Source organism: Aptenodytes forsteri, unplaced genomic scaffold, assembly GCF_000699145.1.
Source record: "Aptenodytes forsteri isolate BGI_AS27 unplaced genomic scaffold, ASM69914v1 Scaffold289, whole genome shotgun sequence".
In the NCBI taxonomy this organism is placed as follows: Eukaryota; Metazoa; Chordata; class Aves; order Sphenisciformes; family Spheniscidae; genus Aptenodytes; species Aptenodytes forsteri.
Window position 1 is genome coordinate 927,382 of NW_008795025.1, and position 26,616 is coordinate 953,997.

Consider the following 26,616-nt stretch of genomic DNA (forward strand, 5'->3'; position numbering starts at 1 on the left):
GTATACTTTTTTTTTTGCTTATTAAAAGTCTGCTTTTGATATAAATAACCCCTTCTCTCATCTATACCTGTGTGTTTTTATGCACACCCACACACAGATATATATATGAATATAGGACTATTTATTCCTAAAAGTTAAAGCAGCTTTTACATCATGTGATGAGATGTAAATACTCATCTCACAGACTCATACCCATGGCTGAAATATCGGGTCTGCTCCCACCGGCATGGATGCGAATACTGAAATGCACCTGTCTTGGAGCTGGTGCTGGACCTATCAGATGGCAAGCGAGGGATGTATAGATCTCGGTCCTATACATTTCCAAGTCACTCTAGCTAAGTCATGTTTCCTTGGGAGCTGAGAAGTGGGAGAATAAGATTTCTGCTCCAAAGGTACGTGCCCAGAGCACTGGGCCTTTAATTATGCAAAGAACTGGAGCCAGCTTCCTCCTGCCTTTTCAGATAAGTGGTTTCACAGAGATTACAGCGAGCAGAATTTGGCACCTGGCTCCTTTGGCACAAAGGGGCTTTTTTTTTACCCACGCAGACTCCTGCCATGGAAATTTGTGCTTATCCGAGGATCCACCCAAGTGGATCCAGTTGCCATGTCAGCAGATTAGTGCCTACAAAAGACCAGCAACCCTGGGCAGAAATTTAGCATCTCCCAAAGCCTGTGAGCTGAATCGTAAGGATGCTTATTTGTCCTCTTCATCCCACGTGGGAAAAGTTGGCTCAAGTCCCATCTCGCTCCAGTCCCTCCGGCAGCGAGCAAGCCCTCCTCCTCCTGAGCTGGGTGTTGCTGGAGGCTGTGTTACTGAAGAACAAACTGGTTACGTGTGTGCAAGTGATACCTGGGCCATGGCAAATTGCGGAAACCATCAGAAATTCAGCGGGCTCTCTCATACCGACTTGGCAGCCTCACAATAACTTTCACTGTCTGATAATTAGACAAAAATACAACCTTGTTTTCCTCCTTTTCAATCTTGTAGTGGCTGGTTGTAGCAGGGCAGCTGGTAATCAAGGCAAGGGGACCTTACCCAGGGAGAAGCAGGACAGGGCTGCCTCCAGATGCAGGCAGCTCCCATTCTTGAACAGTTTTGTATCCAGAGGGCTGAATTTAGCTGAAATCAGATCCATAAAAAGTGTCTTTTAAGTTCCTATGGATACAGTGAATCACTGCACTCACATAAAATGTGCAGAATATGGCTTCGGAGACTTTGGGAGAAGCAAAACCTAGTAGTAGAAACTTGGGTGGAGGCTTTGGTAATTGCCTCAGTGTTGGGCTAATGCTGCTAATTGAAGTGAACGCCAAAGTTAATACAGACTTCAAGGGGAGCAGTTACCCCAAGGGTAAATCTTCAAGATGATAACTAGGATACTTTCTCTATATTTCAGTGTTTACATGGAGGAAAGACTTCATAGCTGCGTATTTACTGTGACTGCATGGGAGAGAGAGTGACATCTGAAGAAACATATGTAAGCTTTCTTCTCCAAAGAGAAAATTGGATCAAGACAAAAATGACCTAAATAAACATTGGAAGATCATAGGAAACTATTCCTTGGAGGCAGAGAGAAGGAATATATACATGCAGATAAGGGTTGTGTGCGAAAGTTGAGTATTGTTCTTTGGGGAATTTCAGTGCACCAAAGGAGCCTGATATCCTGGAATCCTGGAATAACATCAGACGAAACGTTGTCTGAGGAGAAGAAGTAGAGGGGGTGAAAGAAATTTATCTGGGCAGGGGGAGGTACAATGGACTCTCCAGTGTTAAATACTGAGGTGGTTTCTGGCTTTTCCATGTTTTGCTCACTGGGCTCAAGAAAGCACGACTTCTCTCTGCTTAGATGCTTGTGAGTGATGGAGAGATGGATGAGTAGACTTTGTGGTGGGACCAGGAAATTTGACAATAATTTATTGGGTCTGTATGGGCTCAATTTTCAATTACAAGCATAACATTACAAGGTAACTATGCTTGTATATGCTCTATCCCCATGTTGGAATGGTCCGCTGCCATCAGCCCTCTGTGTTGGCTCTCAGGCGAGATGACAGACCCCTTGGCACAAAAACCCAGCATTGGGGAGAAATGATGGTATCGATGGGGCTTCTCCAGCCAGCACGACCTGCTAATTCCCTGGGGAAGAGGTGCAGGAGTGGGGCAGTGAATGAGTACTCGGTGCAAAGCTCTGGACTGTAAATACACATTGCAGATCAGGATGCGTTCCACCTTTATGCACCCAGGAGTGCGTATGGTCTATTTTAAGTTTCTAAATTAATATTTTAGCTGCTTTGCAGCTGAAACATTAGGCTTTGTGGACAACTTTAACCACTAAGATACCAGGTGGTATCTGCGGGCTCTGCATGGTTTGCTTGAGAACCCAGATGGGAGAGCAGTCCTGAGCCTGAGCACAGAAATCCCAAATGTGGCTACACCGGACGAGGGAATTGGTTGTCTGCCACGTGTGAGCTGGTCATGGGGATACTGGAAAACACTGGACCCACGGGGTGTTAGCCCTATGGTCGGTCTATGTATGTGCCCTGGGCCCTGCAAGGAATAGGAGACAACAGAAATGGTCATAAAGCCAGAGGGTAATTTAGGACAAAAAAAGGCATTGAAGCACATAAGTGATGGAATTTAGGAATACTTCAAGAGTATGTACACCACGGAGCACTGATCTCAGAGTGCAATAGAAAAGGATATTATAACATGTCAGTTTTGGAGCAGAATTTAGGGTTTATTGCAAAGAAGAAAGAAAAATCCAGGGCAGAATTTGCTTGCTCCTTCCCACCTCCATTTTTTACTGCAGGTAAGCCAGGTTACAAGAGGGAACGTGCAGCTTCTGAAATTATTGCAAACCAGCAATGAACTGCTGGAAGCTGGTGATCCACTTATGACTGAATTGCGGCAGAAAGAGGATGGCATCCTGAGCAAACTGTCGGTCCTCAGGAGCACAGTGAAAACAGTATAAGAACTAAATACGGCTTCAAGACAGTGCTGCATTAAATATATCATCTTCAGAGGCACCAGTGTGCTTTCTATGTGAATGGATTTACACTGCAAGTTATAAAGAGCGAATTAGCTTTTAAAAATAGACTGGTGCACCTGAATTCAGCTCGGTTGCTTCTCCCCTTCAGCTTGGCTGGATGCTAATGGCGCATCAGGTGGTGGCTTGTTCATGTGTGCTGGCCCCACCAGTCCAAGAGGGCTTGGAGTAATCGCTGAGCTGTATTTTTAGCTTCAGGTTCCTCCGGTTCTCATGCCCGAGCCTGACAGCACCACTCTGCATACTTTGGGTGAGTCACTCAGTTGTACGGGCTGAATTACCCTGCTGTGGGCCAGCAGTTTGGGCTCAAAAAAATGGAGGCAGCGAGCAAAATCTGCCCTGCATGGAATTTTCTTTCTTCGTGGCAATAAACCCCCCCTAAATTCTGTTCCCATGCTGATATGCTGTGATATCCTTTTCAATCACAGTCTGAGGGCGGCACTTGCTGACGTACATCCTCTTCAGATATTCAGAAAAAACAACTCCAGCCCGAAGTGTCTGGGTGGCCCAAAGTGTTTGGATGGCCTTTTTTTGTGCAACTGCAGCTCCTGCTTGGCCAACCCATGTCACTGAGCATCTCTCTCAAAATCTCCATCTCTTTTTTCAATTCCATCACTTGTGCTGGCATAGCTAATATTTAGGAATATTTAGGAATACCTCTGACAGCGGGAGGAAGCTGTCCCAGCCTGGAAGACCACGTTCAGCCCTGAGATGCTCTTTCAGGTAGCTGCTGCCTGTTGAACACTGAGAAAGGGAAAAACAGGCTTACCTTGAGCACAAAGTACGAATGAGAGGCTCTCCAGGATACTGTACTTATCTGGCCAGAATCTGTTGAGCACAAATTCAAAAAGATAGGAGGTTTTTTTCAGGCCAAGGAGATGCTGTGCTAGAGAGAAACCCTGCAAGGACCAGGTCGCACCCCAGAGGTGTGTTGGTGTTTTAAGCATCACTTTTCTCCTTTTCCTCTCTCGGCTTCGTTTGCTGCAGCTGCTTGAGGGAGTCCCACAGGGTCTGGGTCTGTCAGGGCATTCCCTGTTACCTCTCGCAGCAAAGCCTTCGGAAGGCTTTGCATGAAAGACATGGAAAGAAATGGGAGATTTAGCCACCTTTCACAGCCTGAAAGACCAGCCAAGCGTGTTGTGATGCTCTGTATTTCAGGGATGTATTAGGCTGACACATCATACGGTCATAAAAGGGCTCTTCACACTAAAGAAAACACAGTAAAATTCTGTTGCTGGAGTTACTACCTGGGGAGAAAGCTGCAAAACTGCCTTTGCTGTGAGGTGGGAAGGAGCTCAGAGGGAGGCAGGTGCTTCCGCTCTTCCCTGGGGGAAATTGTCCCAATCCCTCTTGATCCCATGTCGATGGTCCCAAGGCCGCAGTAACCAGTCGTCGTCTTTCCAGGGCACGCTGCTGCCAGTGGATGGTTTTTAAGGTGCCTAAGAAATAACCCTGTGCAGCCTAAAACTGTCAGTCCACCAAGAAAAAACTCAAACAGCCGTGTGAATGATTTTTGTATGGATGTTCCCATGCTGGATTTATTTGCTGTTGTTTCCCCATCAGCTTATTGTGCTTTTTATATACTATCTCCGTGTTTATGTGCTACCTCTGTGCAACCCCACGTGGGCAGAAAGCAACTGCTGCAATGGAGCGTGACCCAACCTTGAGCCCTATAGTGCCCTGGCCCATGCAGATGGTGTCCGGCCGGGCAGCTGGTGCAGGGATGGCATCAGGAAGGATGCCAAGGAGGAGGAGGAAAACCTTTCCACAACTGATTGCAATCAGCGGATGTAGGCAAGGAGGAGGAAAACCTTTCCAGGTGCTATAGGGGAAGGGGGAATAGCTGTAGGATGCGCTGCAGTAAGGGAAGGGGAAGGGGCTGTGCATTAGCATCCCGGTGGCACAGCTGCGGGCACTGGGCAGACCGGCACCAGCACCGGCACTGGCACTAGCATGCCGAGCTGTGCCCGGGCCAGGGGGAATCACACCAATCTCTGCGCAGTAGTACTGGTGCAATCATCCACGTGCACAGCAAAAATACAGCTCCTGCCTGCCGGTGCTCGCACAGATCGGAGGCAGCTTAGCCTTTTTCCCGGGAAATGGCATTTACAAAAATAGAAAGCTGGAAATGCTGCCGCATGGCAGCTAAATATAGCCCCACTGACAGACGAGCCGCAGTGCTTGCTCCAAAAACAAAGGCAGCGAAAGGGGACGCCCGGCTCCCTGCCGGAGTGAAGTGGGGCTGGGGGAGAGGTGGTGGAGCTGCTGGCCACAGCAGGAGGCTTTGCTGGGCGGATATTAGCTGCGAGTGTGAGATGCACAAGCAAGGGAGTTGCTCAGAGATGAAACCCTGGCTCAGTGCAAAAAAATGAACTACAGAATGTCCCAGCGTTCCATTAAAATCATGTTTTCTTCCCTAATGCTTATATGATGTGATTAGAAGCACTAGTTGTTGCTGGTTTTTCCCCCCAAGACCGACATGTGTAGTAAAATATGAACCTTTCGCTGAGGTTTTGTTTTTTTTTTTTTGTCAGCCCTGATGTGGGAAAGCAACACCGGATCCCAGAGGAAGGGTTCCTCTGGCTTCGTGCAGTAAATGCTGGTTGATGCTGGTGGCTGGTAGCACGCCGGGATTTGCCAGGGCCAGGACACTGCTGTGGCCAGGTCTGCTTACCAGGAAAACGGGATATGTGCATGGTTGGGCTGCTTTTCTATAGGGCTGATAATTTTGCCATCCTTGGAAATGCTTGGCATTTTTCCCCCTAATAAAACTAACTTACAGTTGTATGTTTGCCAAATGCTGATTTTGGGGGCTAATTCCCAAAACCTAATTCCCAAATTCTCCACAGAAGCAGAGGAGAGTGGATGCAGTGTGACCCCCCCCAAAGGCGCCAGTGGTGGAGCTGGGGCTCACCATGTTTGCTGGCCATCAGCTATGGTGGCTGTAAGAGCAGTGACGTCTCCTCGAGCGAGGTCCACCTCGGGATTGGTATCACACCACAGGAGGGAATTTGGGTCTGTTATAGGAAGTTTTAGGGTTGCAAAGTCAGTCCCAGAATTCAGGCTGCCTGTGCATTCTGGGCTTGATCTTCTTGTCATCCTGGGCTTGATCATCTTGTGGATAAGTGTTAAAACAGTCTTCTATTATAGGTTTCAATACTATTTCTTTCCATTCGGTAAATGAGGAGTCACTCAATAGTCCTTCTTATCCTTCTCATCAGCATGTTAATTTATATGTTATTCATTGAAGAGCATCCAGACGTGGCGCTGAATACAGAAGTCCTGCCTTTGGAGTGTTTCACCAGAATATCAAAATGATACACAAGCATTAGTGAGGTGTAAGCATTGTAATCCTATATAATTAGATGAGGAAATTAGACAGGGGTGATGCTGCTCCCTTTTGCAGCTAGAGATCTGAGGAACAGAGATTAAGGCTGTAAGCGTCTATTAATTTCCAGTGCTCAGTTTCAGATAAAGAGTGCTTAACTTTTTAATTTAATTTAATTTAATTGCTCATGCCTAGCAATTCAACTGCATTTCACTGGTTCAACCTGCTGTGGAAGCAATAGCTAAACCAAAAACTCTCTGCACCTTGAAGTAAACCTCATTTTAGGGGGCTGAACTGGGATCTAGAGGACAGGGGACCTGTTCACGGCTCATATATGCTCCCACCGCTTTGGGATGCAACGTGGTTCTTCTCCTGAAGACTTGAGAGTCCTTGAGTCCACCCTGAAATAAATTCATCACAACAATAAAGCCCTGCACCTCCTTATTTTTTTTTTTTTTTAATCTCGGAGACAAATCATGTGCATTAAGCAATGTAAAGATAGCTACAAGTCAAGGTCTCCTGGCCAGGGCTCGGCACAGCTCCCTGACACTTGGTGTTTCTGGGACGGGGAGTTGGGCTCCAGCTGAGTGTTGCCTCTCTCAGCACTTGGCACCTCAGCCCAGCAAACTGGCAAAAACATCTATTTTTTTTCATGGGATTGTTTTTCTGCTAATATATTAAAATCTTGTTGGGTTTTTCAACACCTTTCCAGCTCTGGTGGTTTTCTGTTGGATTTTCTGTATCCTTCTCAGATGGTGGCTGCTCTGGGATTTGCGTGCACAGTTTTGCTTAGGTCTGTTACTGCTTCTGGTCCAAAAGATCCCCCATCCACACCAAATCACCTTATAATGTCCCAGTGGGGTAAATGCCACTTTTTTTCCCCTTTCCTTCCCTCAAACTTGCCCAACGTAATGACCGTGCGAGGGCATGGGACACGGGCGACACGCAAGGCGAGCAGGGAATGGCTTTTTGCAGTAAGCAGAAGAAGTAAAACAAAATATCCCAAACCCCAGCCTCTATCCAAATAAACTGTAATTTCAGACACCTCCGATTGGATTCGACTTCTGAGCCTTGGACTCACCTCTATTGGTGATGTGCATTGCTTTGATATACATCTTTATACATCTATACGTGTATATATAAACCCTGTTCTTTAATACCTCCTACAGCAGCAAGCTGTTTCTCTTTTCCCAGAGTCTCCAGATGGTGCTGAAATCTTCAGAGCTTTGGGGGTTTATTTGTTTGTTTATTTGTAGATGAATTCCCACACTTGGGCCCTAATCAGGATGCCTCAGCCTTTCCATTTACCAAACAATCTCACTTTTAGCTCGGTTTTTGTCCTCGCTGCTGGCCCACTTCCCAAGTGGGTCTGTGATGAATCGTCATGGTTTATTATTATTGTTGGTGCTGTAGTTAATTTTCTAAATCTCTGTTGTTCTTCCCCTTCCCAAAATAATTTGCAATTTCCTGTGTTGCAATCCCAGGTATTTGCTTACCTCCACACTGGATTGAGGCCGAGTTTTCTGAGGAGGCTTGGTTGTTAAAAAATAAGAGAGACAACCACTGATCTCGTGCTGCTGGAAGAGTACTGCATATATACATATATTTCTCATTCTTTTTAGGGTCCTTATTTTTTGTTTGTTTGTTTGTGTATTTTCTCCAAAAAACCATAACCCCATATTGTTGAATCTCATTTTGGGTCTCTAGAAATAAGTTGATCCCACCTCTGTGCTTGGGGCGAGCTGGGATGGGTTTGAGTCCCAACCCTGATCCCAGCTGCCTTGCAGCTCCTCCAAGTGCAGCTGAGAAAAAGAGTTTTCCTCAAAACTTCCTTTTGGATGAGATGCCCTTTGGGTTTGCGATGGATCTTCCTTTTTCTTACTGAGTTGTTAAAAAGAGGTAGGAAGTCACAACCCCCCATCCTTTAGTATTTTGATTTGTCTTGCTGAAGCTATATTCTCAATTTTTTTCACACGCCCCATTAAAGTTTTTGTCATGCTTTCAGTTACATCACCTCCTTTGGGATATAGCAATGATAATATATAACAATAAATACCTTTGTGGCATGTCATCTCCCCAAATTTTCTCAAAGATCATTTCTGCAGAGGCAGCCTAATAACCAGTTCCTCCTGCTAGCAAAACACCAGCCTCCTTTTCCCTTGTTCAATTTTTGGCTTGCAAGCTGTCCTTCAGTTTATACTGGTCCTATTTTAATTTTATTCTTATTGATGCTGCTAATTTGAGAGGAAACTAGCCACCTACAACCAGTAAGCTGATTTTTGCTTACAGTTTGCAATGCTCATGGTTCACAGTCCAAACCACCGCACCATGCTGATGAGAATCAGATGGTGATGGAACATCTGTCCCTCTGGGAGGTCTCCAACGATGAAACCAACACTTCAAGGCTGCTCGGATGCTCGGACTGTACCGAACCCTCCTTGGGGCCCTGGCACCCAGAGGACCCCTGGCTCTGGGCTGGGTGATTCTAGGTAACTGAGGACAGTCCAGCTGTGCCACAGTTTGCCCAGTGAGGTTGTGCCATCTCCATCCTCAGAAGTTTTCCAGACCCAACTGGTTCAAGCCCTGAGTGACCTGGTCTGACCCCAGAGCTGACCAGCTTTGTGCAGGTTGGACAGGGACCTCCTGAGGTCACCTCCAGCCTGAATGGCTGTGTTACGCTACAGATCTATTACCTGGTCAGTCTGACAGGTGATGGACAGAATTTAAAGCCCTCACACTGAAACGATTCAGACGAAGTTTGATTTTTACAGCTCATAGGATGGCTCCTACAAAAGAGCTGCAAACTTCCCTGCAACCTCCAGCAACGCTTTCCTGCGCAAGCTGCAGCCCCCAGCTGTCCAAAGTGCTGGCTTTCTCCCAGCTGAGACAAAAAAACTATAGAGTTAGTGAGGTTTTTTCCCCAGTTTTTGTTCTTTAACAAGCATCCGTGGAGAGAGAATTGGATGGGTGCTGCAGATGAAGAGGGGCAGTAGCAGAAAAGGACTCCGTCCATTGCTCTGCTCTGCTTTTCTATTGGATTTGTTCAAAGTTTTCTCCCCGGTGCTTTTTCTAGGGTGCCCAAGATGCCCTACATTAGCATCAGGATTTTTCTCTCACATTCCTAAAAAACTGGGATTTTGTGGAACGGGAGAGAAATCTTTCTTTGACACGTGCCAATAAAATTCATGTCCCTGAAGCCAGCAATAGAAGCTGCAACGCCTGCACAGCACAATGCAAACACCCTTCCTCCATCCCAGTTCTCCCTTCTATCATCAACCCACTAGAACAAAATGATTTAACCAAATACCAAATGTTGAAAAGGCCAGCCCCTGTAGACTTAGAACAAAGGCGAGTAAAATGCTAGGCTAATTATTATCTGCCTTTCCTTACACAGGCCTTTCTGTGAGGCTCTAGCAATTAAAGATGATGCTGGGGAACAAGCTAGACAGGAATTAGTCTGACTTGGGGAAATTACTACCCAGAGGTTTTCAGGATTTTTGTGCTGCTATGTAAATTCCCTTTGCTCAGCTTAAACTCTTTTAACCGGAGGCACTACTTAGACAACATGTTTTAATAGATGGTTTTAAAAAATACACTTCAAAAATGTTTCCAGCTAGCTCTGATCCTAGCCTGTGCTTCCCCTGGTGGTCTTGAAACCAAATTCCTGGACGCAGATACTCTCCTGACCCTCTTTCTCAGCTCACCCAGCAAACCTCACTTGCCAGTCAAATAGAGCTCTAACTGAGACATACAAGCCAAGAGGATAAATCGCTTGCCCGATTATTCATATACTCCAGTCGTTTCCCTTCCTGTGAAAACAAACTCGTAATCCCAACGTAACATTCACGCTGTATGAAGCAGCCTGCATGTAGGAACTGTTTTCTCTTGCTTCCGCCACGGTGAGAAAGGTCTGTGTGTGTAGTCCTCCAAGTAACTGTCCCCTCCTCTGGCGGCAGGAGGGGCCAGCTGAGCATTGGCTGACCTGACGTTCCTCGCTATGGCATTATCTGACGCCTGTGCTTTGATTTCCATGAGAATTGGGTTTGATCAGATGGTGAAGAAGCCTTTCAGCATGTGCAGCCTCCTATCTAAGGACCTGTTTTGCACTCTCTGATCCCCATAGCAGCTCCTTCACACGTCTCTTCCAGGAGGCAACCACCATTACCCAGCCTGGCTAATGGAACCTGGATGCCCAACATTGCATAGGGTATCCTAGAGATAGGGCAGGTGCCTTATGCAGTGCTGGTACCTACTGGATTACACATCTCTGCTGGAAATATTTTGCCTGAGAGGTCCTAGAAATTGCATCTGTCTTTTCATGGCCATGTTATTTGGTGGCATTTCACTGACAGTGGCTAATATGTTCAGAGCCTGGTTTCCATCAGTCCTAACCGGTAAGCCAAAGTTTACAGCACAAAATTTGTACATGGATGTGCAACTCTGCAGGCTGGACAGCGGTATTTCCCCCTGACTCTCAGTGTCATTTGCTCCTTCTCACAATATATTCTCTTCCTCTTTCATATCTTTGCTGCCTTGGCACTTAATTAACTTTGTGCTTGTGTTTAATCTAACACCATCAATTAAAATAGTGAACAATAATAGACCCAGATCAACCCTTGAACAAATCCATGAGTAACCTCCTTCCAACCCTGATACTTCCCTTGATATGTACAACTCATTATTTCTTTCCTAAACAGTTTCTCATCTATTATACTATCTCATCTCCAAACCCATTTTGCCAGTAATTACGATCGCTCTCTGTTTTGATAATTTTGCTTTAGCAATAGCTTGGTCAGAGTATCAGCTGAGCCCGTCCCTTCTTAGGACAGTGATGATTATAAACGCCTAACTAGTAGCAACCTGGTTCTCAGGAAAATAAGCAATATGTTTTAAATGATGGAGTTCAAGTGATTTAATACTTCCCTTGTACTTTCAATTTTGCTTTTTCAGTAAATTAAATCTTCCTGGGAGAGTGACTGCTTTCTCTTTTGCTCTACTATTTTCTGCAGAATGTACCATATTTTTAAGCACAGCAAGAATTCCTAGTCTCTCTCGACCATTTCTTTCGTATGTTACTATATTATTTATGTTATCTCATGTTCTTTTATGTTAAATATAATCTTTTATGGCTAGTTTCAAGCTGGATTTTCCCTCTGGATATTTATTCTAAGCTTTCAAAAGATGTATGTATGAATCTAGAAGCATTCCCATAGACTGCAAGATTCTGTGCAGGAGGTGGGCAGCTGGGATTACCATCATGCTGAGGTCAACTTCCTAACACAGCAGATATAAAATTATATCTTATAAGGGAGAATTAAATAGGCAAGAGTGAGGACTGGGGCAGGTTTTGAGAAACTGGCCGTGCTGGCTGTTTAGTTAGAGGATACCACAGTATCTAATATATGCAGACAGCAGAGGCGAAGCACGCTGGCTGGCTAAAAGACTCTTTTGTGGTGTTTTGCTGTAACGCTTGGCAAGGCTGCCCTTGCTTCACACCCTGCCTCCCTTGCTGAGGCACCGGGGTGGAAAAATCAGCTGCGGAGGATCCAGACAGTAGGGAGGGATTTAAACACCCCGAAGTCTTGTTCTTGTGTTTTCTAATAGACGGAGAAGTGGGCAACAATCAGTGTCCTGAACTCTCTACCATTCAGCCTAATTAAGTCATGTAATGTTATTAATAAGCATAGAGGCTTAGCTGAGCCTCTGGAGAATGCCAAAATCACATTCTCTTTCAGTCCATTATTTAAGAGTCCATCACGATGGAAAATCATGCTCGCTGAGTGGTGGTATCATAAAATGGTCATATCAGACCAGTTTGCAGAAGGGATGCTGACCTGTCACGAAGAAGAGGACACCAGAGCAAACGTCTCCTGAACTGACTGTCCTTCTAAGGCTGGGCTGTGCTGGGCTGGCTGGGAGCACGTTAGCAAGGGAGGATGGGGAGGGCAGGGGGGGACCTCGGGTCCACAGAAGGATTTGGTACCCCCTGCCTGCGGAAACCAGTGGCATGGGCAGACAAACACCTTCGGATGTATTTAGTTTCCATGATTTTCAATGCGTCCCTCCGTGAGAATACAAAATTACTACAGCAAAGTCACTTGCAGACTTCTAAATTAATGAGAATAACCGAGTTATTGTGGCCTATATAGCTCAGAGCACAGAATTTCACCTCGCAAGACAGCATCACACTGGGGAAGGGACATAAACCCCATCCCCTGCCAAGGACGTTGTTTGTGTGTCCCAGCTTCCAGGCAGGAGGGCGAGGGTAACCCCGGCCTCCACAGCCAATTGGCCAGTTGCTTTGGGAGATCCAGGACTGAACCTGCCAGCATCCGTGAGCCCATGTCTGGTTTTCAGGCTGAACCACCATTTCTTTAGCCTCAACCCAGGCTAGCATTTTTGTAGTATCATTTCAGCATTCAAGAAGGGAGGATTGCCACCGCAGGGGTTGCTGCTTACAGGGGTTTTTTTCTCCTTTTGTTTTTGAGAACCGGGCAGCAGAGTGCGAGGTGAGTTTTGCAAAGCTCTGGCTTTCCCAGAAGAAGACGACTCCTGCTCAGCAGTCTGTAAGCGCCCTCTGGTGCAAATGCAGCCAGCTGGCTTCAGCCAGCTCTGCCCTGCAGATTTATCCAGCAAACATCCACGATGGGTGTTAATGTGGGTGTTTCAGATGGTGGAAAGGGGGGCGAGAGCCACCCTGCACCATGAAGGCAGCACTCACCAAGAGAGAGCCTCCTCCGCAGGTTGGACATCGGTACAGCGCTTGTGAGACCTTGCTTCAGATTGTACCAAGATTTTTGGTGGTAAATGGGACTGGTCTGGTGGAATTGAGATGCCCAGTTGGTACCTGGATTAGGACAGAGAAAGGCATAGATGGCTCTTTGGAGACCATCTAGGCACCCCAGCAGAAGACAGGGTGGTAGCAGGAAGGTTGGAAAGAAAAGGGAGCTTCCAGATAGCATGAAAAGATAAATTTGAGGGTAATTAAGGGATAGGGTGCTACGTATAAAATACGGACCAGGAGGGCAGCAAACGATAGTAAAAAAATTGCTGGCAAGATGACTAGAGCAGTGAGAAAGGGGGGAAAAAAAAAAAAAGCCCTGAAAAAGATGAGAAGAGCCATTCAGGTTTGGCAAACTGAGCTTGATGGCCAGACAAGAAACACGGGGAGAAGCTTGTAGCTAGGTGGGGATGCAAAGAATGATTAATGAGAAGATAAACCATCAGGGCAATAAATTATGTCAGTTAGGTGCTGAGGACACAACACACAGCACGTAGCTAATCAGGAGTTGGGGCGCTCATTAATTCACCCCAGCAAATGGGCTGTCAGTCAGGTTTGCTGGCAAGATACTAGAGCAGTGAGCAAGGGGGGAAAAAAAAAAAAAGCCCTGAAAAAGATGAGAAGAGCCATTCAGGTTTGGCAAACTGAGCTTGATGGACAGACAAGAAACACGGGGAGAAGCTTGTAGCTAGGTGGGGATGCAAAGAATGATTAATGAGAAGATAAACCATCAGGGCAATAAATTATGTCAGTTAGGTGCTGAGGACACAACACACAGCACGTAGCTAATCAGGAGTTGGGGCGCTCATTAATTCACCCCAGCAAATGGGCTGTCAGTCAGGTTTGCTGAAGGTAGTGGCTGAGTCCGGGGTTCCTCGGGCTCACGGTGCCACCAAAGTGGGAGCATCTGAGAAATGAGGGAAAGAAAATGGAAAAGCAATCGACTCCCTGGGATACTCTGAAATATGAGGTGCAGCTGCAACTGTTTTTGAAGAGTTAGGAAACCCTCGTTGCTCATAGTTATCTTCATTTCTGCATGGGGTTACTTGCCAGCATGGCAGTTTGCTGTTGGTTGGTATAGTCCAAGTTTCTTTGCAATCCTGGCAGGTGCTGCTTCGCTTGCTGGGTATCTGCTGTAGCTTGGGGCGCTGCAGCAGGATCTGCACCAAGGATGCACCAAATTCCTCCCAGTCCTGCAAAATAGGGACGTGCCGAGGTGTGATGCAGCAATATGAAAGGCAGTAAGAAAACTGTTGAAAAAGCAAAACAGGAGGGAGATGAAGAAAAGCACACATCTCTTGACAGAAGGGATTGAAAGGGCTGAAGAGTTCAATGCTATTGCTTTAGCCTTGCAAAGTTCATGGGACAATTAAAATTAAAGTAGAATAGGAATAAAGAAAGTAGAGGTGAAAGGCTATTTGGTTTGAGAAAGTTCAGTTAGTAGGGCCTGAATTTATCTCGGTTTATTTGCTTTGGCTAATGACTTAAGGAAGTTTTAAACTATTGGGTTATAATGGAGGACTGAAACATCCCTGGAGGACTAGAGGAGATTAACAGTAAGCCCATTTATATAAAGCAGGATTTACAGGCTAGTTGATGGAGTTTAGATTCCTGAAAATTACTGGGACAACCTATTAAACATGTAATTCCTACGGACCTGCAATACTAGTAGGATGATTAATAAATTCATAGGGACTGTTTATTAGAAAAAAATTGTTTTAAATTAGACAAAAAAGCTTTGTTGGGTTGCTGACCCAGAAAAGAGAAAGATTAAGATTGTTTGGCTTTAGTAATATTATTGATATTTCAACGCTGTGTCCAAGCAAAAGATCCTGTGGAAAACCTTGCCCAACTTGAGAAGGGGTTAAAAGAGGAGACCATGTCTGTCTTCTAGTGATTTCTGAAAAACAGAACTGTTTTGTGGGGATGCTGAGGGCCATTTTGTGGGGGACAGGATCCTGCTTAGGGTGTGGTTTGGAAGCAACACACCTTCATCTAGTCACTGCTTGCTGGGCAGCACTGTGAGGGACCGCATCGCTGCCACGCAGGCATGCCCTGGCAAGCAGGGACAGATCATGAGCCGACGCTCTGGCATCCTTTGCTCGCTCGGCTGCTCCACGCTGAGATTGCACACAGCACACGCACAGCCACAAAGGCGTAGGTGACTCCAACAGGAGCCCACTGCCCAAACATACGCACACGCTTCTGCTTATTCAGCATGGAGAAGGGGAAAGTTGCAGTAGTTGCTCACTTTTAGCAGCTGTCTGCTGCAGCACGTGTTTCTTGGCCACTTCTTGCTACCACAGCTCCTCTTTACGCATCTGACAAGGCTTCCTGCTTCTTGACCGGTGTTTTTTCGCGTAAAATGTTCTGCATGCGTTGCAAACAGTCAGGCTGGATACAGAACAGTTCAGGTGACAATGCCAGTAATGCCTCAAGGAAACACAGTTTGCATAAACCAAAGCAGATGCTCACTTATGTAACTGGGCATCGAGTCTCACCATCAAATCCATGCCAAAACATCACTTTGCTTTTCTATCATTCTTTACTCGGTGGGGAAGCTTCAATGCAAATATCTCTCCAAAGAGAGAAAAGACTTGAAACAATAATCTACCGGAAAATGATACTGTTAAGATTTTAAAATATACCTTCTGTTGGTCAAGAGTAAAACAGTAAAACAAATCAAGCCGTGCTTGGCAAATAAAACTTGAAAAAAACAAACTTTAAAAGATGGCAAGATGTAGCCTGTAAAGTCTTCTGGACTGAAAAAAGAGATGAATTTGCAAAGGTGATGAGGCCAGATGTCAAGGCTCATGCTTCTAGAGATGTCTCACAAACACTTAAAGCAGAGGAATGTTTGAATACTTTAGGCACAGCACCAAGACACTATGGATTTAGGAATGTTAATGCGCTACTGCTCTGAACTGATACACTTCTAAGGGAAGTCTCTTCCCATCTTTATTCAGTGTCTGGAACACCAGAGGCTCTGGGCTGTGTGCTGTTGAATTGACACAGAGAAATACTTCAGTGGAATGTAAAGGAACAGCACAGCTGGCTCTGAACTCATTTGACATCCCCTTATTTACATTGTAATACATATGGGACAAACAGTGCAGTGACATTATTTATTCTTCTCTTTTTTTTTTTTCCTTAGAAATAAAGAACCACCAGAATCTACGGAGGCTGGAAAAAGGCCTATATAATCATTTCTCAGTAGGGCACATGGCAGAAATCAAAGCCTCCGGACACAGTTTCTCCAACTCAGCTTCTCAAGACTGGGTAAGCAGTTTTCAGTGTATAGAAAAGGAGGCTCAAGTTATGCCCCTCTTTCTGTGCCTAGAAATAATAAAATTAAGGAGAAAAGCCAAACATCAGTCATGCAGCGAACTGCAAAATGGCAGTACATCCCAGAAATTGAAGCAAATGCAAAAGAATTTGCTTTCGGGGTTAAGCGTTGCTTAAATGTAAGTTCTGCAACATGTAGCATTTGTTACAGCCACCTTCACACAAAATCAGCTCTTTTCCAGCACATACTCACACTGGGGCTGAAGTATTTAACAGCTTATAACAAGGACAATTTACCTGGTGCTATGTAGCCTAGCAAAGTGTAAGATTTACTTTATGGAATAAGCAGTAGAGTAAATGAAATATCAACATTAAGGTCAAACACAGCATGTCAGGAGTCAGCACACAGGTACCCTCTTAAGGCAGTATGGCATCGGACCAAAATAAAATTACATTTTTCCTCCATGAAGGGAGCAAGATGGAGAAAGAGAGAATTTTTCTTTGCCTTTCTCCATGACTGAAGCCCACAGACCCATGGTCTCCCCTTGCTGTACGGGAAAAAAGGCAACCATTTTGTTTCCAACTGCATCAAAACATACACAGCCTTGTGTCTGGCTTGTCCAATTATTCTAACAGATCTGGGTACACATCCATACAGTTGTAACCCATCCAAGCTCAGCCTACATAGGATCAGGTTAATAGCTGAAAACAAAAAGTGCCAGAAGCAAACCTTTCTGAGCTGGTATTAGCTGCCAAAGCTCTCACCTCAGTGAACCACAGCTCACATGTGAGGAGCTAGTTGTAAGAAACAGTACTGTCATGATGTACAGCAGTGAGAAATACTACTAATAAAAAGATGAAAAAAAATAGCACTAGTGCAAGGGACAATATCAGAAAGTTGCTCACATGCTCCGAGTAGCTTCCTGGATTAGTGAGGCTGGGATGGGCTCAGCAAAGCACCTGAGCATGCACAGCAGCCTGTTCCCCATAGATTAACAAGTTCCCCAAGTCACCCCTGGGCAATGGTGCTAGTGGCGAAGCTGATAGAAGACGTTTCCCCCTTTGTCCGGAGGTGCCATGCAGAGCTCTGGGTGACAGTGCACCCTTCTCCTCCAAGTTTGTTGTCAAAGCTGGGTGGCGTGACTGTGTGCTGCAAGCCCAGGAACACCCCGAGAGGAATGAAGTCAGACCAAGCAGAAAAGCAGTTGCCTCCCATGCCCAGACTAGGTGCCCGTGAAACACTTGCAGGATCAGCACCCAAACGCAATACCTACCGTCACCTAGGGTGCGAAGGCCTTCCCGCCCTGGGCTCTCCCTCCTAGACCATTCTGCCTCCTAGCGTATTTAGCCAAACTAGGTTCAAACTCCGCAACCATGAAAACATCCACTCTAGTCATAGGGATACTGAAGCTTAAATGGCCTTTCATTTCCAGCCTGTTTTTTTGGATTCTCTCCCATTCTTATACCCATGCAAAAAAGAGCTCTTGTGCTTCCAGTTTTGAATGTGTGGTCCTTGGCCACACAAATGTCATATGGACATTTTTGTACTCACAAAGCTGCTTCTGGGATGCTATTTGATCACCAAGAAACTCTGTTTAACCTGAAGAAGATTTCTGTGTGAAAGACATGGAAAATTCCTGTAGAAGAAACTGAAAGTCAGTTTTTTTTCCTCTTAACTTACTTCTAGCTGAAGCACCTCTTGGGCAGCCAGTTTAACAAGCAGAAGCTATGTCCAAAAAAAAAAAAAAAAAAAAAAAGACCCCTAGAAATTACAATGGGTTTAGAAACCTGATTGCTACAAGAAGCAGGTAACAGCTAGTGTTCACTAGTAGCACAGAAGGTGACGTACTTTGGTGACAGATAAAAACATGCCCCATTCTTGTGCTCCTCTTCAGAGAGCTTTAAGCACTAACATCATGGTGAAGCACTAAAAGCAAGTTGAAGCTATTTCACAGACAAGAAACCCAAGGAGAGGGCAGGGCACCATTTAGACTACTTCATTGCACTGGGATGCGAATACAAGGTACCTTTGGTTCTTAGACAGTCGTCCAACACTGTATGTGGAACAAGCGCCTGGTGGCGTTCCTGGATTGTGACCTTTAGCATGGTGTGCGTTCAGCTACGTGGGTAACACTACCCTGGGTCAATGCTTTCAGCTGTGGTCGATCCAGTCATAACCTACCTCCACATGAAGGGCTGGCTGCTGCTCGTAGGTTCTTCAGGCAGATCCAGAGGCCCCTCTTTACTAATTTACACTTTGTGCTAGTAGCCTCTGGTATTGCTATAGTCAGTTTTCCCTCTGCAGAGAAAAAATTAAAATAAAGTGTTCCTGGGGGGGGGGGAATCTCTTCTCCAAAAAGCAGAGGAAAGAAGGTAAGCGTTCAGAAATGTAACCTGGGAGGTAGCATGAGCACTTCTGACAGTGTTAAGACAAAGACACTCTGTAAACTACAAAGCCCTTAACTTAGTATCAGTACTCCTGCCAGAAACCTTTAAGATTTACCTTTAATCAGTATTTACAATATGGGTAAGAATGTGTTTATTCTATTATGTACCTGAACAGGTATAAAGGAGAGACTAGCTTTGGAAACATCTCACAAGAATATTTATTAGTCGGGAGCAATCTGTCTCAAAAGCGTGACCCATTTCATACTTTAAATGGCATTTCATTACAGTGCAGCTGCACAAGCCTCCATTCTCCCTGAACAGACACTTGATATGCAGAAGGCAGACTAGCACACTACTTATTTACATACATAAGTTCCTGGATTTGTTTAGGTTTGAGGACAGTAGTTCAAGAAAAGTCTGTTTGTCTTAATCATTTGAAAAGCTTCTTTCTTTTCTTTCTCCACTGTTTATTGTCCACATCTTCAGTATCGTCAGGAGGATCTGGTATTACAAAGCCATCAGTCATTTTGTAGTAGACTACTGTGGAATCTGACTCAACTATGGCCAAGGTAACTGACAGCGGGGTGTCAGGATCGTCTTGTGGGAGAGACGCTTTCTTTATGATTTCTCTTATCCTAGAAGAGGAAACAATCGGTTAGAAAGCAGTCCACAACCACCTAACAATTGCACAAAGGTAGAAGAGCACCATTGCTATTTTTATTCAGCCTGGTTTTATTCTGCAAATTTGTCTTCACTAAAGAAAGTATAATATCTGTTTTAATAAAAATCCAAAGTCATATAATCAAGCAACAAAATCAAATAAAGAATCTTATAAAAATATACTCAGTTACATACATCTCTGCTGGAAATGGCTCAATGCATACTTCTAAGCTTTGCTTAGGTGTAGTACTGTGCACATGCTTCAACCGTCCTTCAACTACCACAATCATAGCATGGCAATCTAATGGCCTTGTTTTCATTAGATTTAAAAAAAACCCAAAAATCTATCTAGTTGAATAACACATGGTGTTCAATTAGAGAACAAAATAATTAAGACTTGTTCCATTCGTAGAGATAAGTCTTCCAGTCTCTGTGCTACAGTTCTCTGCCAGACTGTGGAAGACCCAGGAACCGAAGCCAGGTTTCTCTACCTCACCGTCTAGACTAGAAGCCACAAGACTAATGTTCTTCAAGACAGTCAGCATAAATAATGTCTTCCTTAAAAATTCAAGACAAAGTTATGTAATTTTTCCTGTTCAGCTTATTTTAATAACAACATGCCAGTTGCTTTTCAGTTCAGAGCTGAGGACAACACTGATTCCTGGAGTCCTTCTATTACTATTCTGACTGGGGAGCAAGTACTGAAGGAGTACAGTGCCCAGGAGCAGAGCAGTAACACTCCCCATAGCTCCCTGTGGAAATGCTTGCTTTCTCCTTCACCTAAAGCTCGGGTGCCATAGGGCTTATCTGGGGTTGCCAGGACAGGTTACGCTCTGGGGAGAGGTCAGCTATGCAGTGGGAAAAATCATCCCTCACTTCATGTGCCCCTAAGATCTCATTCACCAGAAAACATGCTTTTCTGAAGCTGGGAACTGTAGTTGGAAATAAGACTCTTTCTAAATGCATCAGCTTTCAAACTTTAATCATCATCTTCCTTCTAGACCTCTTTGATCCCTTAATAAAAGCCAAATGGAAAGCGGCAGAGAATAAGCACCAGCCTGGAAAGCCTATGCCATTAAGCCTGTGACCCTCTTAAGTATCCATCTGTGTTCTGAACTGTTCATAATTCAACTTGGCTAAATTCAGTAGTGCCTTTTCTTTTGCTTTCACTACTGGCCCACATATAATGCAAGACAAGGCAATACAATATAGTTAGTTAGTCATTTCATGCAACAGAGATACTAAGGCTGTGAAAAGCCGTATTCTGGTCCTTCTACCATCAGCACATTTCGTAACAAGAGAACAAATAAGCAAAGAGATACTGTATTGGCCACTGGCAGAAGAGTGACACCTGCAAAAGACTCATACTTAAAGCAATGTGACATTAACTTCTCTGCTCCCTGCCAGTGCTTTGTCTGCACGTTTACTTGGCAGGTGCCTCAGGCTCAGGGCCTTGCTGTGGGAACACTAACTGCACCATGGGTATTAAGGAGAGCATAAACGCAAGCCTGCCTTCCAAAGCTGTAGGCAATTCATGGATGGAGGTGCTCTGCAACAAGAAAGAAATGCATCCCACTATGAGCAATGCCTCAAATACAGCAAGGCCTTCCAGTGAAAGCATCACCTAGTGAGAGGGATCATGTGCCTGCTGGAGTTGCACTAGTAAGTACCAAGTGAATCACAGGTGTACAAGCAGGCACCAGGACCACAGTAAGCAAGGACAAATGAACTGAATGTCTAAAGCACAGCAGTGAAGCGCTGTACGTCTGTGCTGATGCTGCGCACCTTTTGCTCTTGTCACTTCCAGCCCCTCTTTAAGGGTATCTCCAGCACCACAATGTCTTGCCGTAGCTCTGGCGGGTGACAAGGGCCTGGGAAAGGATTCCAGATGTCCTTCCAGACACGCTACACTTGCACAGAGCAAGAATCCACTTGTCACACCTCAGTAGCTTGTGTCTGGAGGAAGCTCTGAATAAGTAGTCAATGATGAGGCCAGGCTACTGGCAGAGACCCAGTGAGGAAAGAACTACCCATGGCTTTTATGAAGCAGTGGATATTAATCTTGCTCTGTCTCCTGGGAATGTGAAATAGAAATAACAATAAAAAGCCAAATAAAAGAGCACAGCTATCCAGAAGAGATATTTTGGGACCCAAAGAAACCAAACTTGTGTTGAGTGTGGACAGTCCCATATCTGGAAGCAGACTCAGGCAGTGGCCTGTATTCACCTGTCAGCCAGGGCAGAAGCTCCTTCATATTTTCTTTAGTAACTGTCACCGTTTCTCTTGCTACTCTATTAGGGGTGTAACGGTGACACCTTAGATCTAGATTTCCCATCATTCACAATTTTTCTTATACTGTCAAGCAGACACCTGAACCTTTATTTCCCCCCTTTTAGCACTTAGACTTAGAAGATGCACCATGATCCCAAAAGTGGCCGGGTCCTGACAGCAGATTCATGACATTTCTTTGCATCTCTGACTTACTTTTCAGGGAGCTGAGTTTCAGGCTTTATGTAAAGAGCAAAGACGTGCCATTGCCTCAGGATGATCTGCTAACACTGCTGTCCATGGAGTCCAACGCTTTCCACTGCACATGGGGAATCAGCCTCTATCGTCGTAAAGAATTACAACTGCAAATGCAAGATTCTCCTCTTCCCCCTTTTCTCAACACAGGCAGCCCCAAAACAAGAGCTCTCATTCATGCATACCACAACTAGCCATAATGCAATGCAGGTCATCTGCGGATTAATGAGAGGGTATCTTTTAAAAGAATAAGCTTTGGAATTCAGGAAGTCCGTGTCAGATGCCTGCGTTTCCTCTCCTCCCCTGAAGGCATCACTGTTAGCCTCTGCATCCAGCATGTTCACAAAGTTTCTCTGCAGCAGCAGACATTTCAAAGGAGTCGTCAGTGAACATCTGGGTTTGTGCTGATTTCACTGCACTTGCTACCTGCCATGAACAGAAAGATGAAATATTGCAGGAAAGGTATAGTTTTTTTAATCCTTTTGATGTATCTAACACTGTCTATGAAAAAAAAGCAAGAAGTGTTCTTCGCCTTCTGAAATTCAAAAGAGTGCATGTTTGACTGCCTAAACAAGGTTAGAAGCCTTTATTTCAAGAGATACAGCCCTCTAGGCTGCCCATCTCACAGCACGTCTTCACAGCACATCACACAACAGCTGCATTCAATGACTAAAATGAAGTCCTAAACAAGAAGCCCGTATGTAACACCACCCCCCGACAGAGCTAGCTGATTAATTTACTAAGTTAATGGTTACAGATAAGCTCCTTAATGACCAGTACATCTGCTACACCATACAAGTGACATCAGTTATAAACGATTGCTTCTGCTTAAGTAAAAATGGATTTAATGTTTCTGCAAGTGTCAAATATTAGAAGCCTCTGGAACAGGGGAATTCAATACATCCAGTACTTTGGCATACTTCACCAACAGTCTTGATAACCTCCACTCACCAGCATCCTGACCAGCCTCTTCCTCATGAGTCACAGCTGTGTTAGGACACATTCTGCAAATGTTGTTCCCATTGATACCAAGGGGTCCACAATGACTCTGGTTTTGGTTCCCCAGCCTTTACAGGCCATGCTCCAACAGTGTGAACCCCACAGAGGCTGTGGTGTCAAGCATTTGGCATGGACAGGCTCTACCTGGTTCCTCCTTTTCAACAGGCATTCAGGTATGCCCACTCCACTGGCTAGACAAAGTTTTAAGCAGAATGTAGAGACTTAACATGAGAAAAGGTGCAGCTGAGAAAGTTAATACTGTTCTGCAGTATCTGAATAAAAGCTTAGCATGTTTTCAATACAGTCTCAAGTAAAACCTATGTTGGAAGAATGCACCATTTTACTTTGTCATCTCCTGAAGGACACTGTACAACACAATACTCAATCATCTTAGTATATGTTCATCCACAGGCTCTGCCTTGTTCATCGCCTTAGACTTGCTCATCCACAGGCTCAGCCTGACTAGGAAGATCGGGGACAGTCAACCCTATATATGCCACCCTCTCGGGATTTATGCCAATGACTACCTGGTAAAAACTAAAATGCATCTAGAGTCCCAAGAGAGCGCACAGAACAATCAGGCGTGCGTGCTGCTACATGCACAATGAGAAGTCTATGAGTTAAAATTTCCTGCAACCACTCCTTTCCCTTCTCTCCCCCTCCCCATAAAGAAAAGCCATTGAATGTTAAAACAGGCAACACGAAAGCTTTAGGTTTCCCACACAAAAAGGTACATCTCAAACAAAGGTGCTGTAAAAGGAAAATAACATACATAAGGTAGGGGAATACAGACACCACAAGAAACAGCGGAAAGTTTTATTTAAGTCCCATAAATAGAATAAGACTAAATATTTTTTTTTAATAAGAATTCTCATCTGTGGCAGATCATACAGTCCAAAATTTTCAGAATAGCTTGAAAACCCATCTCTAAAAACTGATGGTGTCTGCATGGTTGCTGCAAGCTAGGATTTGCTCCCACCAAGCCAAATGCAAGTAGGATGAAGCCCTCAGCTTCCACCTAGGAAGCAAACTCCCATTCACCTCACACTGCAGGAGATGAAAAGGATTTAATCTCAAACACTGAAGGAGACACTGTTATCCAAAGTAAAGAGCTGGCATTTCTAAAGCCCTCTGCATCAGAAAAAGGGCTTTAGAAAAGGCTTTCTAGATACCTACAAACTACAGTCGGTAGGGATTGCTTTTTTCTACTAAAGAATTAGTCATAAGAGCAGGTTTAACTTACTTAACATCATGCAAGGACCACTGCACCTAAGGTAACAGCACTATGAATGTCATCCTGCATCTGCCTTTGCTGCTGCATTCAAACTAAATGGCAACAGTGAACTTACGTGGTCTTCTATTACTGTTGCAATTAATAGCTTAAAAACAAAACAAAACCCAACAACAAAACAAAATAAATCCATACAAATCCAACCAAAGAAAAGAGGGGAATTTTCTATCTTTCCCCCATCTTAATTTTTTATTAACAAAAGACTTTCATACTAGATGGGCCTTCAACACACATCAGAAATCTGTACCGTCTTTCCTAATGATGTGCTTCTAATAAAATAACATTGCCCTTTTTGCTCCAGAGAAAGAAACAGGTATATGACTGGTGAACTTCGGGCAACTGTAGCTTGAGGTTTTAATTGACTGTCCAAAAAACCAAAAAAGAACAGAATCATAAAGGAAAGATAACATGGGCAGGAAGTTTTGTGACAAACAAAAGAGTATTTCAGTGATATATCCCATGCAAGTACCTCTGAGAAGCAGTGGCAACACTGAAAGCTCAGAGTAGTTTTATGGAGGTTGCATAGTGCTCCATTGAGCTGAAATGGAACTACTGCCTTCCATACCATAAAAGCCAAAGGCTTTCAATCTGCCCTTTATACTTGGATGAATAATTCATTGCAGGCTTGGCCAGCCCAGACAGCTCCCTTCCCTCCATGCAAGGCAGGGCTGGAGAGTCAACACAAGTTGGCCTCTGTACCGCTACAGAGATCATTACACTGTGCATCGGAGTGCGCCATTGTACCAGACTTGTTCAGATAGGCCCCGTGACAAGAGAACCAAGGCAGAGGAAACCTCCCGTAAAGCACAATACCTTGAATTTAGCCAGGACTACAAAAACAGCGCAGCATGGCTCACCATCAGGAACGCTGCTCCAGACATTGCTGCCTGCCCTGCAGCTAGATTAACTTAGTGCCTTGAAATATATGGGAAAAAGCACATGGTGGTGGTGGGAGGTGTAAATGGACACCACTATTTCTTGGGATTTGTTTCCAAACTACAGGAACATGGGATGCTGGAAGAAACTCATGTTTTTGTAATGGAAAAAAGAATAAAACTAAGGAAAACCCACATGCCTCACTGGTCAGGAAAAGGAATTGAAACCCCAAGGAATATAAAGCCCTTTTTTCCATGGAAGTCGAAAAAGGAAACAAGACAAATCATGCAAAAGGGAGGAATCAGAATTCAGCAAAGTTCTACAAGATACACAAACTATAGGACGTTCAATCATAGTACTGCATAACCAACTCAGTTGTATGAGCCACATCAATCACTTTTAAACTATTAATAAAGAGTTTGCATTTAGAAGCCATTACGTACATTTTCATGTCTCATTTACTGTATGAGTAAACTCAAATAACGCTTATAGCAGAAGAGCTACTGATAAAACTGTGAAGAGGATGCAAGATAAGGAGCATGCCACACTTCCAGTGCATTTAAAATAACAGTGCTTCTTACAAGCAAAACCACTTCAGATTAGAGGAAGATCTATTTCACTAACTACAGATTTAGAAGAGGATAAATTGCTTCCAGTCCTCAGATTTGCCTCCGAAGCTGCTTCTCCGCTTTAAAATGAAACATTTATGTACTCTTTTTCAAAATTAAGTTACCATTTTAACAAAATAACCCTTTCCCTCTTAGCCTAAAACAAACTTTGCAGCCTCCATAACCTCATGCAACTGGCTTCATTCTTCATTTCTAACACTTGCATACAAAAACCAAACAGGGCAGTGACATATCACTTAATCTGACCGTTTATTAGTAACATTTTGCTTAGACAATGTTATTTGCCTAGGACAGACAGCACATAATTCCATTAGATCCAGCATCTAACTCCCTGGCCCTTGGAAGGATCAAGGCTTTCAACGCTATCTACAAAATCCAGCTGTCAACACTGTGAGCTCTCCTACGCTTGCTGAGCTTGGTTTATACAAGTCATTTCTGCCAGCTTTGAAGCAGGACTACCTGTATTTAACTGCTTCATCCCCTTTGGGGCGCCACAATTCTGGAATGTACTGGCAGTTAGGTACTCAGTGTGCACCAAGATGTCGCCTGCAGTAGCGAACAGCAAACACGTCCCAGCCAATGGACCTACGAATTCCTCCTGCAAGTATGAATCACTGCTAAATTCAAAGGCGTACAAACGCAAGGTTCTCCAAACCTCAGCCAGCTAAGCCCAGCTAGAACACAATCTGGCTGCTGTTGTTAAAGACAACAAAAAAAGTTTTTACAAATATATTAATGACAAGAAGAGAGCCAAGGAGAATCTCCATCCCTTATTGGATACGGGGGGGAACATTGTCACCGAGGATGAGGGAAAG

At 44.5% G+C, this 26,616-nt stretch overlaps 1 protein-coding gene across 1 annotated transcript in view; it reads right to left on the reverse strand.

Moving 5' to 3' along the window:
* Nucleotides 1-19,033: 19,033 nt before the first annotated feature.
* The window catches only part of TSEN15 (tRNA splicing endonuclease subunit 15), a 14,754-nt gene continuing 7,171 nt past the window's right edge, over nt 19,034-26,616 (reverse strand). The window contains exon 3 of the mRNA XM_009275833.1: nt 19,034-19,458. Within this exon, the coding sequence (XP_009274108.1) occupies nt 19,254-19,458 (205 nt within the window). The 3' untranslated portion in view covers nt 19,034-19,253. The remainder of the gene's footprint in view (nt 19,459-26,616) is intronic.